At 54.6% G+C, this 18,820-nt stretch overlaps 5 protein-coding genes across 5 annotated transcripts; 2 read left to right on the forward strand and 3 right to left on the reverse strand.

Moving 5' to 3' along the window:
* Positions 1-255: 255 nt before the first annotated feature.
* CABS01_05814 (uncharacterized protein) lies at positions 256-3,354 on the reverse strand (the record flags this gene model as incomplete). Its single annotated transcript, XM_060539182.1, has 1 exon — positions 256-3,354. One exon carries the CDS (start codon positions 3,352-3,354, stop codon positions 256-258), a length of 3,099 nt encoding a protein of 1,032 aa, XP_060404577.1.
* A 4,639-nt stretch (positions 3,355-7,993) lies between these two features.
* On the forward strand, positions 7,994-9,582 carry CABS01_05815 (agmatinase 1; the record flags this gene model as incomplete). The annotated part of the gene is made up of 8 exons (XM_060539183.1): positions 7,994-8,134; positions 8,188-8,284; positions 8,336-8,426; positions 8,489-8,572; positions 8,623-8,852; positions 8,904-9,206; positions 9,263-9,378; positions 9,448-9,582. 8 exons carry the CDS (start codon positions 7,994-7,996, stop codon positions 9,580-9,582), a joined length of 1,197 nt encoding a protein of 398 aa, XP_060404578.1.
* A 2,772-nt stretch (positions 9,583-12,354) lies between these two features.
* Positions 12,355-13,162, forward strand: CABS01_05816 (uncharacterized protein; the record flags this gene model as incomplete). The annotated part of the gene is made up of 2 exons (XM_060539184.1): positions 12,355-12,416; positions 12,475-13,162. The coding sequence occupies 2 exons, from the start codon at positions 12,355-12,357 to the stop codon at positions 13,160-13,162; spliced, it is 750 nt and encodes a 249-aa protein (XP_060404579.1).
* Positions 13,163-14,097: 935 nt separating this feature from the next.
* Positions 14,098-15,500, reverse strand: CABS01_05817 (uncharacterized protein; the record flags this gene model as incomplete). The annotated part of the gene is made up of 2 exons (XM_060539185.1): positions 14,098-14,861; positions 14,912-15,500. 2 exons carry the CDS (start codon positions 15,498-15,500, stop codon positions 14,098-14,100), a joined length of 1,353 nt encoding a protein of 450 aa, XP_060404580.1.
* Positions 15,501-16,599: 1,099 nt separating this feature from the next.
* CABS01_05818 (SpoU rRNA methylase) lies at positions 16,600-18,453 on the reverse strand (the record flags this gene model as incomplete). Its single annotated transcript, XM_060539186.1, has 1 exon — positions 16,600-18,453. One exon carries the CDS (start codon positions 18,451-18,453, stop codon positions 16,600-16,602), a length of 1,854 nt encoding a protein of 617 aa, XP_060404581.1.
* Between the last annotated feature and the right edge of the window lie 367 nt (positions 18,454-18,820).

Consider the following 18,820-nt stretch of genomic DNA (forward strand, 5'->3'; position numbering starts at 1 on the left):
ACCTTGTCATCAAACCCTCCGTCATCAGCTCCGAAATCCGCGAAGAAAGCAATTCTTTGTGTCGTTAACAGGCTTCTGTAGTCGTAAAAATGGAGAAAAAAAGCGTTCGTTCGTAGCAGTCGTGATGATCCCAATTCATTTCCTCCAGCACCCTCCATTTGTGCTTCATACCCAGATATATTACGCGTTGAAAAAAGTGCTCCAGACAGGATCATCATCTGAAGTACTCGGGAAATTTTGTACGTTGCAGTCGCATCAAAAATGCGCGACCGGTAAGCTGTTTTGTTCGTTTGGGGGGCCACGGTACGAGCTCCGTCGAAGGACGTCACCCATGCCGTCTCTTACTTCGCGCGGCCCGCTGATCTTCTGCCTCAACTCCTGGGTTCTCTTCTCTCGCTTACGCTCATTCAGCTGTCGCGGCAGGTTTTGCAACCCTTCCAAAGTGCCCGAAATCGAAAAACGACGTCTTCGTTTCGGGGGCCCGTCTGCGTCGCGATCGTCGTTCTGCCTCGTGGAAGGCCCCGAGGTAGGTGGGGATTGGTCGCGGAGCGAGTCGAGGCTGCCGCGGCGTCTCATCACCCGCAGATTCCCGCTGTCTGTCCGGCGAATGGTTCGGCGGTCAGGCTCGTTTTGAGATCCAGAGTAGACGTCATCCTCGCCGCGAGCAGGAAGGATTGCAAACGTCTTCTTCACCCGCTCGCTAATACGTCTTCGCGGGCTTGGCCTATTGTCAATGGGAGGGTATCGATAGACTTGGCTAATGGGCTCATCCTCCATCTCCCTCTCCCACACATCGTCATCCTGATCCGAGTACGCAGGACGCCAGTGCGGATGCAATCGGTCGTCCTCAGGGGGCGGGGCCATGCATTCCGGGCACGAGCATGGCTCTTCAACAGCAGAGTGGTCGTCACCACGAGCCCCAGAGCTTGATCCTCTTCTCGTGAGAGAAAAGGTTCTGGTAAGGAGCCCAGGTCTGCCACTCTTGGGCGGGTACGTCTCCGAGTTGCGTCGTCGGACTAATGCCCTTTTGATGGCAGATCTACTCCGCTGAGGTTGCTCCTCTTCCATCGCCTCGAAATAATTGCCCATGTTGCGTTGTCTCTCATGATTGGGGGTCAATCCCGAAGGTGTCGCGGGGATGAACTGAATTGCAGGAGGATTAATCGGAGGGACTGGGGGAGCCGCGCGAGGATTGCGAAGCGGTGAATCTACGTCGTCCATGGAATGCTGAGGTTGCGAGGGTGTGATTGGGCACTCGCCGTCTGGACCTGTGGTGATAATCGTCGGCCCCTGGAGCGTTTGCGGCAACTCTCTTTCGGTCTGCGAATCCTCAGAGTCCTCCGACGGCTTGTTGGAATGGTTGACGACAAGCACAGATGAGTTTTGATGAGGGTACAAGCTCACAGCCTTGGCCTCAGACACTTCGGGCGCAGTACCGCTTGTTTCCACCGAAGCTGCTGAGAAAGGCGTATTTTGCGTGGATAGTCGTTTACCAAAGAAGGGGTCACCGTGACGGTCCACATTGAGTTTATGGTCTCGGTGATGGTGGCCGTTATCAGTCTCAGAGGATGTCGCTCTTTGGAGGGTCAAGGCGGGTATCCTCGTTTCATGTCCAGGCTGTTGATTCAACAAAGCGTTCTGAGATTTCAAACTTTCCGCGGTGAGCGAGCCAGCGCGGGAAGTATTACGGCTGGTCGGAGCGGATAAAGAAGAAGAACGCTTCGGGATGATGGGCGGATAGTCAATCGTGCGTTGGTCGGATCCATCTGACTCGGACATTGAGCGCAATTTTCGCCCTGGACGTTCGAATACTGGTGTAGGCAAGTCGTGACTTTTCGGACCATTTGTGCGAGTCGCTGAACCGACACTGGTACTTCTTTTGGATCGTCTACTGCTGGTTGATCTGAGAGACGGCTCCCGACTAGATCTGGATGATCGACGATCGGGGACAACAATGACTGGAATGCCACCGCTCTTCCAGACTTCTCTGCGTGCTTTGCTACTTGAAATCGAGTTGAAGGTGGTGTTCGAGGCATAGCTGTCATGACGGCTTTCGCTAGGACGAGTGAGCGCTCTAGGTCGCCTCGGGCTTCCCTCCAACTGAATAGCCGAGTTCGCGGCAGAGCTGAGGGGAGACAGATCAGAGCCTGAGTCCCTTAATCCAAATTGCTTCCGGACATGCCTGAGCGTCTGCCTCCTTTGGGGGATTGAGGGAGCTTCGACTAAGATTGCCTCAACAATAGTGGACGCAACCGACTTATTTGATTTTGCAGATTTCGCAGACATTCCCGACAGCCTGCGAGAGTCCGCGTCAGCTGTTTTCCCTGGGGTTGAGGTATTAGGCCAAGCGATTTCGCTAGGTGCATAGAAGGCTGCCCTGTCTCGTTGGGACATAGCGCGCACCGCCTTGGCAGCGTTTGTCGGTGTGACAACGCGGTCTTCGATGATTTCAACCCTCCGTCTTCCAGTCCGCGGCGGGGTTTCGGGCTTAGTACGCCTCTTTCTTACCGTGACATTTCTGCCCAGGTTATCGTCCCACTCTTGTTCAACTTCGTTGTTCGAGGCCCATTCTCCGTCAAAGGTACCAAAGTCTGCCTTAGCCTTGGGGGTCGGAGGGTCCTCAGTAGGTGACTCCAGCCCCAGGCCTAAACCAACTGGAGGCGACGTCCTCACCTGAGGCTCGGAAACGCGACGAACCGTGTTCTGGGATGTTCGTGCTGAGAGGATGTTTGGCCTCACAGTCGATTGCAAGTCCTCTTCAGAGGAAAAAGGCTCTTCTCTGGCAGTTCGGAAAGACTCAGTTCGCGATTCAACGGTAGTAGCTTTCGATACTGTGCGGTCGATAGGTATCGGTCGAACAACCTTGGGGCGAGTAGCAGGTTGAGGAGGCGTCACATCTGGCGTTGGTGGACTTTTTTGGTTCGGAGGAGTGGCTGGGGCGCGCGCTGGAGTTGTTGGTGTCTGCGATCCCGGCGCATGAGGTTCGGCGGGCGCTGGGCTTGGATGCTGGATCGAGTGAGTGCTCGATGAGGTTCGCGAGTGGGAAGGCGGTGTCGGAGGCAAATCCGGGCCACTGCCTATCCGCTTAGGTTGGTGTCTCAGCGTCTGGGGGCTTTGCTGTTGCGGTCCTCGCATTTGCGATGCTACGGCATCCACGTCGAGGTCATATTTCCTAGGCGTCGACCGCACTTCATAGGAATGCGCAGAGTCGCTTGCATGTCTCCTAGGGTGTGGCAGTACTTTGTGCTTTTTGAACATTCTTTGCGCCTGCAAGCCGTCTGCAGGCAAGGTCGATACTTGTTTCTTGGATCGAACCGACATGGCGGTGGAGTTGAGGCTCGTAGCAGCAGCCATTTCAGAGGGCGGTTGTTGAAATGCGTTCCAAAGGCATGCGACGCGCTTCCAATGCACACACGATGACCCTTCGCAGGTTAGCGAGGATGGGAGAGGGCCAGAGTTCTTTGCATGCTGAGCAGAGTGAAGTTCATGGGCGTGTTCGTGATTGAGATGAAGAAGCAAGTGGCCGACGGTACGACTTTGTACAATTCGGAATGCCGAGTGAAGTAAGGTGAAGATGGAAAACCCGGTGGTGGTTGAGACGTCAAGGTCTTAAGGGTAGGCGTGAGACATTGAATCGAAAAGACTTGGTTGGTGAATCGCGTCAGAGTCCAGTGGCGTGCAGTGACCGATGGCAGTCTTGAGAGAGAGACAACAGAAGCGATGAGACGGAGCACAATCCTCAAGTTGGTTCAACCCAGCGATATGAGACGGAATCTCTCTGGTTGAGGTAAAGAGTACGTGGTCGCAGTGGTCACGATGTACGGCCCGTGTTTTGTGCTGTGAAGAGAAACAGAAGGAGGGGGATAAGGCGAGGACGAATACTCGGGCGTGGGATGCGGTCCGATCGGGTGCAAGTCGCACAGACCGACGTAGGGAGAGGAGTAGGGGGCCTAGACTGAGAGAGGACGGGACGATATGTGAGATTGACGCAGCGCTTCAGCCGGGCTTGGTGGAAGCGTGAAAAGGAGGGAAAAGAGGACGATCCAAGGCTTCCTGCAACCTGCGGACGGACGTTGGCGCTATTTTGGTGCAGGACACGGCTTCAGGAGGTTGAGACGACGGAGACAAGTCGACGGTTGTGAAAAAGACAGACGGGAAGGATGATTGGCAGGGCGGGAAAGGGTCTGACGCAAATGAAGAGAATGCGCCCTCTGGCCTCTGGGGTGGGAGAAGAGAGACAAGGGCAGACCAGAGCAGCGCAGACCAGAGCAGAGATGGAGCGGCAAGTATCCGGATGTGAGAAGATTGGTGGTGGCCGAGGGTTGCAGAGGCGGGCGAGGAGGAAAGCTGGCGATAGGTGCGAGAAAGAAGAATGGCGGGGCGTTGCGCGCCGGTAAATGGGTACATGATACTTACATCATTGAGGTGCTAGGAACCCTACCTAGGTAAGGTACCTTACCTACCTTACCTTAGGCATGTATTTAGGTACCCAAGGTGAGGTAAGGTAAGGAAGAGAGGTCGAGGTGAAGTGAGGTCAATGTACTGTTTCTACTACAACTGCTTGCAAAAGTACATCAGGGCCACATCTCAGTCCGATGGTACGTGGGTCCAACCTGTTCGTTTCTTAACGGCTGCGCGCGAAAAAAGACTGGGCAGCCCCGTCGCAAACTGTGCGTGTTCCGCGTGGACGGTGGATTCGGGGCCTTTCCAAACCTGCCGAGTCAAGGAGATTCCTAGTAGGTTCCTCCTGTCAGGTAGCAGTCGCGCTCCAAGTCTGAAGTCCAAAAGAAGGCAGAGAAAGTTGGCGAGAGAAAATTCGGGTGGCGGGGAAAGGAACGAACAGCCAGGCAAACTGCCCTATCTCAGCACTTACGTATTCCTAGCTAAACCTAAGAGACCTCAAGTTAAGGTAAGGTAAGTATCGAGTAAATTGCAAACAGCTTCTTGCACAGAGTTGTTTCACTCCCCAGCCATGGCCCAAGATACTTGCACTTGCAGTTCTCTACTGTGTACTCTCTCCTCCGTATGAGCACTACTGATATCGTCGTCCCCCTCCCCCCTTTTGTCGTCCAGTCGCATCGAGTTCGTCTCGTGATGCACAATTCTGCCAGGATACCAAGAGGTAAGGCGCGTGTGGCCCAGCAGCAGTAGCTCCGCCAGGGGGGCCGAATGAGGAACTCTTCCACCATCCCAAGTTCCCAGCTGTCTCCGTAGCGCACTACGCGGGCTCAAGTCGGCCGGGAAAAACGGGGCCGGATCAGTCCGCCCGCCAATAAGTCAACCTGCACCAAGGTCGCAACGGCCGTTCATAGGTTAGAACCTGCTCGATTGGTTGCATCGTGCTGCACGCGTGGTTTCCTTCTTCTGCAAAGCCATGCCAACTTTTCCTCTCTGGCGTAGGTAGCTAAGTGTACTCGCCTGCTTTTCTCCCCTTGCCGACCTGTTTCTGTCTCTGTCTCCCACGTAACCACCCCCCCCCCCTCTTCTCTCCTCAGTACCTAGGTACTCAGTTGTATGTGCGGAAGGTATTCTTGTGCGTGTGCGTCTGTCTTCGCCTTGAGTCTTCCCACTCACCAACTCCAACATGCCCTAAGTAGGTATTCCGACCGATTCGGCCACATGTTCTGCAAGCCACATCGCCCAATAGGGAGTCGCTCGCACTTTCCAACTCATAGGTATGGATTCTGAGAGCTTGTGCGTGTCAAACCTTTTTGATGAGGCATCCTTCCTAGTTGGCTGAGAGAAGGCCGGCGTGGCATCCCACGTATCTCTTAGGCTGCATATCTTGCGGTAAGCTATTTCCGTGCCCGGTTGAACGACGCCATCTGGGCTCCCGTATGAATCAAAAACAACGCAGATGCAGCAACAAAGAAGTCGTAACCACTTTTCCCAGTGCTTGCCCCAGACGAATCAGAACTGTGCAACTTGGCGTCCTTCTCTCAGACCTGCATGACCTCCAACAAACCCCGAGGCGAATCAGCGACCTGCCACGGCTTGCTGCATGAGACAAGGTGCAGATTTGGAAACAGAGCCACTGCAAAGGATGCACAGGGAGCCGGGGACGGCAAATTGACTTGGGAGAAAAAGATACGATAGGCAGCGCTGCCATGATTACAGAGCAGCAGCCATAGTTCAGCTCGCCCCGCCGAGGTGCGAGAAGAAAGAAAGGAAGGAAGAAAGAAAGAGAGAAGAAAATTGCGACCGTACCGTAGGTACTGCGCAGTCATCATCCTGGCTCCGGCAAATGCTGTTCTGACAAGCTGTCGCGCGGGGTATTTCGTCTTCCGTGGTTGAAGTTTCCAGAGTCCAGCCGATGTTCCGCTGCAACAGTAAAACATATGACCGTACCGCGCATTTTTGTCAGTCGAACAGGTGCCGGATTCGGGTTGTTTCAGCCGGGGCAAGCTCAACGGGCGCGGGATGGCGCCGGGGCGGAGCACTCCCGGGCTCCGCCGTGAACGCCAGGCCTCGTCAGGCGAGAGTCGGCCCGGTGTGGGTCGATAATCTCACCAAGTTCCATGAGCGGCGATGCCATGACGGATCCGGCACCTCAGCACGTGCTGATGAGCCGGAGCAAGGGACTATCCTCCGTTGACGGTTGAGCAGGTAAGCTGTGCAGCTCACCGCAGCTTGGAGAAGAAACCCTCAGGTTTTAAGTACCTACAGCTGAGATCCTGGGCGGTGGTCGATGCCCATGCTTGGAATAACATATCGTCCTTATCGATCTCAAGAAGTCATGACAGGCCGCCGGTGAAGCCGACTTCTGGGCAAGTGTCGTACCTTGCTTATCAGCTCTCCGGACCCGGCCTTGCAACATGTCGCAAATCATCGCCGTTGTCGATTTCTCTCCAGGCGAGAGTGTGCATGACGGGTTGCAAGCGCACCGAGGTGGCCGTTACTGCTTGTTTTCCTATTCGGGTAAGCGCCTAGCACAGGTTGCATGTGTTAGCGTGCCGTAGCTTTATCTTATCAGCCCCGCGTGGGAGTTGCTGCTTTGCCCCACGTCATCGACGAGGACTCCCATCTGGAGGAACCTTCTTCACCAATGCATTTCTTAAGAACCAGGACTCTTTTGGAGATCGGAGAAGTCTTCTTCGCTCCCAACGACTCATGAACTAATGTTGTTCAGGGCCATCCCATTGGCTGAGGTGACTCTGCTCGTTCCAGCTCAACAGGCGCTTCCCCGCGGAACCGGGTTGGTGCTATCGACGCTACAGACTTGTTCTTCAAGACCTGGCCGAAGGCCCTGCAGAAGGTGCATCTGGGGAACCGATTCTGGCTTATCTCGTTCAGAGTTTGCATCATAATACCGACAACACTCCAACTTGACCCCGCCCTGCTCACAGCATCCAGACCGTCCATCCTTGGACCCAGCATCCTAGGAACAGACACTTGGACCGTTCTCCCCACGGCAATGGCTTCGCCGACGGCGTCTTGTTTCATGGGTAAGGGGCAGAACCCTGTCACTACATGCAGCACCGCTTGATCTGAGGGTTCTTCGTCTGGAGTGCGGAGGCCGGGTACTCCAAAACTCGAAGCCAATCGAAGCTCGAACCAAGCATCTTCGCTGATCTTGCAAGCATCATGACATTGGAGAAGGACGGAGGGAGCTTTATCTCTTGCCCCGCACTGCCAGCAACGGTCTGCCGCGGCCCTGGTCTTTACCTAACGCCAACACGTTAATCGTTTTGACCGACACTGCGTCTGATGGTTATCCATTGACCAGTAAGCGTCTCAGGGAGCTCCTGTGGTGTGGCTAATACGTCGACGATAAGCTTGCGAGCCGGTCCTGGGGCCATACGTGATGCCCACCATAAAACCTCATGCGTGGAGAAGAGCTGTCGAACTTTGGCCAATCTGCTTCTGACATAGAACGGGACCTTGCAGCTCGCCGAGATTCATAAAGTCAAGGCCATTCCCCTTCATGACCTTTTAAATCTGTCCCGAGCAATAGCTGCAACTTGAAATCACCATACCGTCAACTGTCAGCACCATGGTCTCTCGAAGCATCCTCGCACTCTGCCTTGTGGCGGCCGTTTATGGTCACGGAGACCACGATGACCACCAAAAGTCCATGTCCGGGCCTCATCAGTCCCTTTGGTACAACACGATCCCAGGTGACGGCGGTACTCAGGTATTTAGAAACGCCATTGACCCGGCCCTCGAGCGTTGTCTTACACGTTATAGGCCGACTCTGTATTCTCGGGCATTTCCACGTTTGGTCGCCTGCCGTACCAGCCATGCCTCGGCGCAAAGAACGTCAAGTATGACATTGCATTCATCGGTGAGTGAGGGCGGAGAGCAGTCGACTGTGAATGGCACTTACACCACGCAGGAGCCCCCTTTGACACTGGTACTTCATACCGCCCCGGTGCCCGTTTTGGCCCGTCAGGAATTCGTCAGGGCTCGCGCCGTCTGAACCTCTAGTAAGTCTATGTCTACTCCGGGATGCTGGTTCCGCGCGAGAAAGAATACTTACACCGGACAGCGGAGGGTACAATGTGCCATTGGCCACAAACCCGTTCAGCAGTTGGGCTACTGTCCTGGACTGCGGAGACATTCCCGTCACATCGTGAGAAGCCACCACGTACCTTGCTCATCCGCTTGCTAACTCAAGGCAAGATACGACAATACGTGGGCTCTGCACCAGATCGAAGAGGGGCACTTTGAAATCCTCTCGCGCCAGCCTGCCACAGATGCGGCGAAGAAGGGACCTGCGAAGAACGAGCGCACCCTGCCTCGTGTCATCACCCTGGGTGGTGACCACACCATCACCCTACCCCTGCTGCGCTCTATCAACCGTGCCTACGGTCCCGTGTCTGTCATTCACTTTGATAGTCATCTTGATACCTGTAAGTCAACTGATCCCCAAAGGCGCAAGTAGGGAGACTTACATCTTGCAGGGCGCCCCAAGGTCTTTGGCGGTTCTCCTTCAGAAGTTGCCAGCATCAACCACGGTACCTATTTCTACCATGCCGCTCAGGAAGGTCTGCTGCGCAACGACTCCAACATCCACGCTGGTATCCGCACGACGCTCAGCGGCCCTAGTGACTACGAGAACGATGGATACTGCGGCTTCGAGATCGTGGAGGCTCGCGAAATTGACAAGATCGGCACGGATGGCATCATTAAGAAGATTATTGACCGCGTCGGCACAAAGAACCCCGTCTACCTTTCTCTGGATATCGACACTCTTGACCCTGCCTGTAAGTGATCAAATGTGTGAAACGTTTAAAGAACATTAGCTAACCGTGGCGCGTAGTCGCTCCCGCTACCGGCACCCCTGAGACGGGTGGCTGGTCCACTCGCGAGCTTCGCACCATCCTTCGTGGATTGGAGGACCTCAACCTGATTGCTGCTGATATCGTGGAGGTTGCTGTAAGTTTCCTTCGTGAATGCTATTGCTACTGGGGACAATTTAACAGAAGACTAATTCATGGGCAATAGCCTGCTTACGATACGAACGCCGAGCATACTACCATGGCCGCTGCTGATGCGCTCTATGAGATCATGAGTATTATGGTCAAGCGCGGCCCCCTCAGCGCCATGGTTAACCAGACCGAGGTCTACGAGGAGCTTTGAGGGAGAAGCATTGCAGCATGATGACGAGGAAGAAAAAGGACAGCTCTCTCCCAAAGGAAAGGCGGGGATTGAGGAAAAATCATGGTGGGATGTGGTCCTCTGGAAGGTACAGGCGTCGTCGGAGGTTGGAGTTATGACTGCAAAAGTTGGTGGATGTTGCGGTTCATAGGTGTGCGTTGGATGTAGTCAATGAATGAATGATTTCTCAATCTGAAGAGTATCTGAACCCATCTGCATGGCTCCAGACCATCCTAATAGACAGCCAAGTCCACATCGAAGGTATAGATAGTAAATTGCAGCAATACGTGCTCAAGAAAGAGTCACGAGCATCCAAGTGAACTTGGCCTACCTAACTCTCAACGGCAGAAACGGCACATGCTTTCATCGATTGACACAGCTTTGCCGCATCAGCTGATGGAACCCAATATTTCCACGGTCCTTACTTTACCCCTCGCCTCGACAGCAAGCCCGCAGCTGGAATTCCAGGCCACCGCGTTCCGAACGCGACGCGTCGTGCTGCTGTACTGGAATGTTCACAGTCTGCCTTATGCAGAGCTTCCGCACAAGTTTACTGCGTAAAGACTTGGGAGAAGAAGCACAGACCCGCACCTTTCGGGAGCAGCGGGGCGGCCTCCATAATCGCGACAGGGACTTTAAGTGTTTCTATTTTCGTCGTAGGGCTAACCTGGGCTGTACGGATAGTGCGTAGGGCGGCACGCGCGAGCTGCTAGCGATGAAGATGGCCGGGGGGCGCATTCCAGTGGGCTGGTACGCCAACTGCTGCTAGACTGCGTTGCTTCACGGATACTTTGAAGGTTGCGCAACCAATAATTCCACGGGTAGAGGATGCATTTCCTAATGGGCACTTTGTTAATCAGGTTTCCCGTTCTTGCGAAACGAGTTTGGAAAGAATCGATGACGAGGTTTTGTCATGGACGAGCGCTGGCTATTCTCGATATTCTGGGCGCGTATAAGCCATCCCGCCCGTCAGCTCTTCCGGATACGGCCGCCACGGAGTCGGATTTCCTTGAGCTGAAGCCACGGGGCGGTGTTCTCTCCTTCTTTTTCTTGCTAGATTGGTTGGGCCTTGGTTGGATTGTCGTACGAAGAAGCTCTCAGCTTTATCGAATCAGGTTGCTCAGATGGTTCAGATCGGAAATGGATTTCGGCGCACTGAGCGAGTGTAGCACGAAGCAAACTATGGCTGGGCAAGCGGCCGTTCGTCCGCAAAAGGTTCAACCTGAACGACAGGTGAGAATCGCTCATGCACACAATCTCCTGTCCCCCCTTTTTCTTTTTCTTTTTTCTTTTTTGGCCTTTCCGCGCGATCAGAGTACGAAGAAGAGCTGGCGGCGATAATGGCGTGGGCTTGACGGTTGCACGTGTATGTCTTTCGATCCACCAACACCCCCCTTCGCAACCGTTCTCGGGTGTTGGAATGTGCGCGAGCGGCACCCCCTCCCTCCCCGGCCACTTTCAGGTTTGCATTCGTATCAGTTGTCTCAGTCTTCGTTGAAGAAGTGGTCATACTTTGGAAGAATCTCGTGTCAAGCTTGCACCTCTGCACGCGATTGCCGGTGGCTTGATATGAGCTGTGTCCATATGGTCAGCTTCGCGAGAAGAAAATACGGTCATTGTTTGACGTTCAAATCTCACCTTGAGGCAGAACCAAATCCCAGGTCTTGTTGATCTAAAATCTGTTAAAATCTGTATCATATCCAAGATGGGAAGTACGGTGAGCAAGATGCAGATCGCAGGTTCATCCCATGAAGGAATATGCTGCAGGGAGGGGTTGGAAGCTTCGCTCGTGATGTCAGTGATGCAACTCTGCTCTATCGAAAATGCCTCTGCTTCCTTCTACAAGCAACACGCGGCCGATAGTAGGGACTCCAGGGAGCTGGCACGAGGGGGTTAGTTCCCTTTGACCTGCCATCCCATGCCTATCCCATTCCTCTCTATTTGCTCCCTCTCTGCATGCTGCAAGAAACTTACTCACCCCGGTCGTTCCGGGATTCTGGTTGCAGAGGTAGACGCAGTATCGCGGGAAACCGCCCAGACTGCGAGGGCAGATTCAGATTCGGATTCAGAGGCAACCAAGTCTCATTGCCTTTTGGAGACGAACTAGAAAGAACTTAACCTTCCAAGAAAAGACGCCGACGGCAACCCGATTCGCCAATCGGCAGACCCGCCAGAAACGCACCACCAACGCGCCGCTACCAGTCAGTCAGTCAGTCAGCCAGCCAGCCCCCCAGCTCAGCTTCGCCATCACACACACACACACACACCTCAGTTGACGTTTGTCTCAGCGCCGCCGCCGGCTTTTCTCTCGTCTTCGCTTTTCTCTTTCGAACCCAGCGGATCCGCCGCCGTCGTTTTCTACAATGGAGAGATAGCTTGACGTTACTTGGCTTTTCGCATGCGCTAACTTTTTAGGCTCCGGAAGCCGATCCCAGCCATCTTGACTCTCTTCCTTTTCCGTGCCTGAAGATGGCTTCTCACATATTTTTCCCCCCCTTCACTTAGTAGCGTTGCTTCCACGTAGCCCATCTATATATGGATCGCGGATAATTCCACCTCTCATCCCTTCCGTTTCTCTCATTATCAGCATCTCATATCTCACACACCTCAGCATAAAGAAATCACATCCCCTCGTTTTGCGTGAGCTTCGAACCTGCACGTACACAGAGGCTTCGTCTATCCTCCGTCGCCTCCATCCTTCACACCTCGGCCATCTTCACGTCTATGATAAGATTCAGCTAGAAGCGCATCAACATGAAGACATCAGCTACCCTCGTCCTCGCCGCTTCGGCGCTGGCCTCAGCCCAAGTCACATAGTAAGCCAAACCCCCTCCCTCTCCCTTGCCCTCCCTCTCACTAACACCACCGCCACAGCAATGCAACAACAGGCCAATACATCTGCTCCCGCCCAAACTCCGCCTTCTGCGCGGGCGACTCCTTCGCCACAGACATCATCATCCGCTGCGACGCAAACGGCCGCGGACAACCGGGCCGCTGCACGAACAACCTCGCCGGCCAGTTTCCCTTGGGCGTCAACCCTTCCCTGTGCTGGATGTCCCAGCCCTACTCGGGCGACGCCGCCTGCGAGAAGAACTGCGTCGTCTACGCCTCCCCCAGCCCCTTTCAGCTCCCGCCCAGCGTCTGCACCCCATACGCCTCCGGCACGGGGACCGGAACGGGATATGTCCCGAGACCCACGTACCCAATCGGCCCGCCGCCTCGGTCGTCTGGTAACGGTACGATGACGAGTACTGCTGGCCCGTCTAGACCTACTGGGACCGGAGGCGGCGGCGGTACTGGCGGTGGACCTGCTCCTTCTGGCAACGGCACTGCTCCGACGAGCCGCGGTGGTGGTGGTGGCGGCGGCGGCGGCAACGGTGGTGGCGGTAGCTCCGGTCGTCCTACTACCGCCACGTCCGGCAGCAGCCCGTCAGGCACGCGGACCCCGATCCCGCCATCGGGTACAATCACCAACCCGACCTCCGTTCCCACCGCCGCGGCAGTCCATAACTCTGTCGGCTCTCTCGTCGTTGCAGGCATCGTCGCTGCCTACTTCATCTAGACAATGTTTTGGTTTTTGCCCCTTGCTCGACGCGGTCTACCTACACCACCCCCCCTCTCCAGGCGAGAGGTACCGAAGGTGTCCAACAACACGATCATTCCTTGGCAAATTCATACATACCCCCCCACACATCACTAGGCCCGTGAAAGAAAGATAGGCCCGAGTCTCTGCATCATACATTTTACTTTAATACCAAGTCGGTCACCAATCGCATCATCATGGGCGGGGAACAGTCTCTATAGAGCCTCGTCTTGGGGCGGAACACACTTTTACACGGCGCAATGGAGTTTGAGTTTGAGTCCTCCGTCACTCTTATGAGTACCGCATGGGGACATCATTTGGATTTGGAAATTTCTCTTTTCGGATTTTTCTGAGAAGAAAAGCGAGTAACATACAGTAGCTAGTCTGGAGGCCCTGGAGGTACAGATAGATCCAATCATTGACATCCCAATTTCATATATTGTCTCGTCGCTCACTGCATGTCCTTGTCTCGGACGACAGGGAAGCTCCTTTTTTTCCCTTTCCTACCAAGGTTCCCTGTCATCTATATCTTTCATCTTGAACCTTGGGAGTAATGTTTAGCGGAAGTAGCTGATCAGCAACATTACTCGTTGATTTGTGCAACATGGAGATCACACGCCAAGGTCAAGATTGTGTTGCAAATTCAGAAGTCTGTTGAACAAGTTACAACGGGATCACGTTCTTCACTAGGTGCTCTCTTGAGTGTGTGTGCTGGAATATGTTCCCTAGGCTCAAACCTCGAGGAATCCTCTCATATTCATTGTGACCAATGCCATTAAACGTCTCTCGTATACGTTCCCCTAGCCATCTTGTTCTCATTTCCTCGCTTCTCCCGAATTTCAAATGGAATCCATATTCAGTGCCTCTGAAAATTCCCGTCTATAAACGCCGCCCAATGCAATGATGCTGTGAATTCAAAGTAACGCAACCATAAGAGAGATGGCCATGGCAGCCAACGACACCCCAGCTTTTGCACCCCCCGAGTTGGGGAAATGCTTCTGGATCTCGCCAGTGCGTGTCGGCGAGATACTCGAGCAGCTCGCGGTGCCACACTCATACCCGCTCGGGCAGCAGCCAGGAACAGGACCGCCCTCGGAGCCGCATAAGAACCAGCCGCTCGCGCAGGTCTCCGTCGCCTGGGGCTCCGGCACTTCGGTGAGGGGAACGACGACGGTGACGCCGTTGCTGATGATGGTAGTCGATTCTGTTGGCGGACACGAAGTAGTGGCACAGTCGCGGCCAGTCTGGCAACAGCCTCCACCGGCGCGAGCGAGACAGGCGTAGAATCCAGTCGGGCAGTACGCGGATGTGACTGGCGGCTCGTCCGAGTCGGTGGATGTTGGTCGGAAAGGAGGCACCGCGGTACCTGTTGTCGTTGTCGTAAGCTCTGGAGCCGTGGTTGGGGACTCCTCAGCGGTTGTGCTCGTCGTGGTTCTTCTCGTGGTCGCTCCACCAACTGTCACAATCACTGTCACATGTACTGTCGTGGTTCTCCCGTCAACGAGTGTCGTTGTCGAGACGGACGTCGTGGTGATCGTTTGGACGACTGTCGTGCCTGCTCCTCCACCACCACCCCCGCCACCGGTACTGCCGCCGCCGCCTCCTCCTCCACCTCCGCCAGTGCCTGTGGCCGTCTGAGTCGGCGAAGCACTCGTTGCCGGAGGAGGACTTGGTACACCTTGGTCTTGTCAGCTTATACCAAGCGTAAAAGTGTGGGTGAGTACTTACAGCCAACGCCTTGACAGACATATCCCGGGATGCAACATCCACCACTCAGCTCCGCATCACAGCTCGTGGTACCGCTGGGACATGCCGCAACGGCTCCACTGCAAGCAGCGCCCTTGGGGCAACAGGCGACGTTCCCAACGTGCTCATCGACTACCTTGACACACACTTCGTTGCTCAGGCAGCACTTGTTCGCCGCCCCGATGTAATCGCAGCTGTTCATAGTTGTCGGGCAAGACTGCCTCTTCTCGAGAATGTGAAGCGCCTCAATGGCGCGTCTGAGGCTCTCCCAGCCCGTGCTAGTAACGCTGTCATGATGTTCCGCAAAAGGTGGTCGGTATGAAAACGAGGAGTTGGACAGAAAGTTGTCGTCGGCCATGCGAGCGGCGAGTAGCTCTTCACGGGGGGAGAGCGGAGTTGTGTTTATTGTCCCAAAGACGTCGTTCTCGGTGAAGGCGAGGTCATTGGGCAGGAGCTTCTCCCCAGCGTTCGGTGACATTTTGCGGATGACCGCAGGGTGCTCTGCGTTGATGCATGCTGCAGTGAGCAGCAAGAGCGAGGAAGGGAGACCCAGAAGTGAATCAGAACGCATTGTGCCGAGTTCGAGGCAACGGCTTTGGTATCGATCGCAATAGGTTCTGCAGCTGACGATGATGGTGTTGAGGTTGGGTTAAAGTCGTCGACCGGGCCCCAGGCTCTGTGTGTAAGTGGCGCTGGGTCGCGCCTGTCAGTTTAAAGTAGTTCACTGACGCCGACGATCTTTTGACAACGACGATCACAGATTTGCTGTGGAATGTCAATTTGCACAGGTTCGCTCGGATTGATGTGGAAGATTGAAAAGGGTAAAGAGGGAAAATGAGAAGAGGTCTGGTCGGACATTTAGTGAGGCGTGGATGGCGCCGCGGAAATCGGTGGCTGGGCAAAGATGCACAATTCACCTTGGGCTGGCAGTCAGTCTCACGCTCCACGGCGGGAGTCCAGATCCCAGCTGCAAGACGATGGAGCTTGCTCAGGCTTCGACACAGGCTGCGACACCTCACCGCCCTCGTATCTGACCGCTGTCAACTTTTTGTCTGTGGCCCGCAGCAAGTACACGTCAAACTCGAGATCTGATCACCCCAGCAATTTTTTTTAAGGTGTTGTTCTCCCCTTTCTTTGCTGTCTTGTTATCAGTTTGTTTATCAGTGCTTATTTTCTCGGTCTCCAACGGCTGCGGGCTGGCTATAGCTCTGTGTACGTACCTTACCTGAGCTAGGGATTCTTGAGGAGGCTGGGCCTAAGGTAGCTGACAGATGCCAAAAAGACGTCATTCAAGGCCGTTTTACCGACAAGCTTTGGTGGCAGGGGCGGAAGAGACACGGACCTGAACGTTGTCAGGGGTTTGGCTGCTAAGGTTTGCAGGGGTCCACGGGACGGGAAGTTTGGGGCCACCAGGACACCCCAATACCTGGAGGTGCTTGCGATCGTGAAGACAGCACGACATAAGGTATGCAAGCTCGCATCGAGGTCTCTTTCTACTCTCTATCTTCGCAATGAATGTCTATTCTACAGAGAAGAGAAGGCTTGGATTTGGTTCACCGAAATCGCCTTTCCATGTCTTGTTAGGTATTCTAAATGTACTTTAACAGATATTTGTACAATATGTTACATGATCGTGTATGGTGTTACATCTTCCCACAAGAGAGACCACGCTAAAACATGCTTTCGCCTGCATCTGCCTTGTGAGATTCTTTCTGCAGCCTCTCTGTGAGACTGCTAGGCTCTGCAGTGCCTCTCAGGAATGAGTTGCAGAGCAAGGCCGTGGCTACGCTGACGTTCAAGCTGTCCACCGAGCTTGACATCGCCACTCGCGGGATCGTAATCTCGTGGGTGGCTTTCTTCCTGATATCGTACGGGAGGCCTGTGCCTTCGTTGCCAAGAACGAGAATGGATGGCTGCGTTAGAAGAGGCTTCTTCTCCTCAATGCTTTCCGGTGTCCACTGGCGGTTGTCTCTACGCAACCCAGCTGTCGGTGCGACTGCGGCATACGAGGTCCATCCTGCGGCTGCGCTCGCGTGAAGGAAAGCTCCCGGATCCTCCACGGAGAACAACTGCATCTCCTCAGAAGCACCTGCCGAAGCCTTCAGTACAGTAGACGTGATCGACGATGATGTTCTCTTCGTAATGGCAACCGCGGAAACGCCGAGGAACCGGGCTGTCCGGAGAATGGCACCGAGGTTGCCGGGGTCCAGAATCTCGGTCAGAAGGAGCACAAGCGGCCGAGCCGTACCGGGCCTGGAAGGAATGAAACCCTCGGTTCCGTTGATCGCGACGTCTTCCTTAGACTGCCGTCCTACGAAGACGGGGTAGCCTTGGGGCTCGCTATGTTCTGCGCCCAGACCTGTGATCGGCAACTGAGGCAGTGGTGATGTCTCCATCACGATGCCGTTGTGTGGTCGACCCTTGCTCATTTTATCGAGCAGTTGTTGGTTATTCTCGTAAAGCTTGGTGATCTTGACCTTCTTCTTTTCCGCCATGGACAAGATCCATTTATCGTCCATGCTTTCCTTCTTGTTGCTCCCTTGGTAAAGGTAGAGTTGATAGAGCTTGCGTTGCGAATTCTTCAGTGCTGCCTTGACGACCGAGCGACCGAAGAGGAACTGCGATGCAGCTGTTGTGTACTGAACCAAGCCACGGAATTCTGACGGTTCAGAAGATGCTTCATGGTCCGGCTGTCTTGATCCAAACCGTCGAGGAGGGGCGGCCTCGAGTTCTCTGCGGGCACCCTCCCGCATGGAGTCCATACGCTCTCGCGCAAAACCTGTTCTCGCTCCTGATTGATGGTCACGGCGGTCCGGACGGCGGTCTGAAAACTTTTCATGCTGGCGATCGGGGCGGCGATCCTGGAAACGTTCGCGTTGACGATCTGGACGGTGATCCTGGTATTGGTCGCGCTCGCGGCCGTCTTGACGATCCTGTCGACCAACTTGAAACCAGTCGTTTCCACTATCACGCTGTGCAGTTGGCTTCGAGGGCTCCTCCTCTTTTGCGCCATTCTTCTCCAGCAGCTTGCCGACCTTGTCCTTCAACTCACCACGGTTGAGTTGGTAGACCAAGCTCTTCTTGCCGAAGGAGAATTCGGGGTTGTTGAATCGCTTGCTTCGGGATTTTCTTCCTCCTTCTTCTTCCTGCTCTTTTATCCTCTCTTGCATCTTCTGGAAGGCCTTCTTGGGCTTGAAATGGCGCTGTTCGCGGTCTCGCGGGCCATCGCGACGGCTACCAATGGCGCTGGAGAATCGTTCGCTGAAAGCATCGGGCTTAGATTTGGCAGCATCTCTTGATCTGCTGCGGCCTTTAGATTCTGTCAATCGCGGCCTGGATGCAGGCCTGGAGTTGCGGTCGGTGCGATCGTTGCGTGGTTTGTCGGAACGCCAAATGCCACGATGTATCGCAGAGAGCGATCCATTGCGCGCTTGGCCGTAGAGAAATGGGTTACTGGAGAGTTGCACGGCTCTTTGGGTTGCTTCAAATGGGCGTGAAGCGCTCCATCTTGTAAGGAGACTCATTGCATTGTGTACAAGGGATGGGCCCGGATGATGATGATGATGATGTCGATGTTGTTGTTATTTAGCTGCACCTTGTCAAGCAATGTGCGGGTGGATTTGCGCTTCACTGAGACTCGACTCGAGGAACTTTTTTTCTGCCATTCCAGAGCTGTCCAGGGTCCGGGCGGTGAGAAGCACTCAAAGAATAGACCGGGGCTTCCATTGGCCATAGAGGGTGATCTGGTGGGCTTATTCCCGGAATCTCCACACTGAGAACAGGTACGTATCCCCTCTCAGCACGCCAATTCCCACTTTGGAACTAAGTTTAATGGATGCAGTGGTAGCAACGCGGTTTCGAGGTTCGTCGCGTCAACCGTCGAATAATCCC

This window comes from Colletotrichum abscissum, assembly GCF_030869225.1.
Source record: "Colletotrichum abscissum strain IMI 504890 chromosome Unknown Scaffold_12.1, whole genome shotgun sequence".
NCBI lineage: Eukaryota > Fungi > Ascomycota > Sordariomycetes > Glomerellales > Glomerellaceae > Colletotrichum > Colletotrichum abscissum.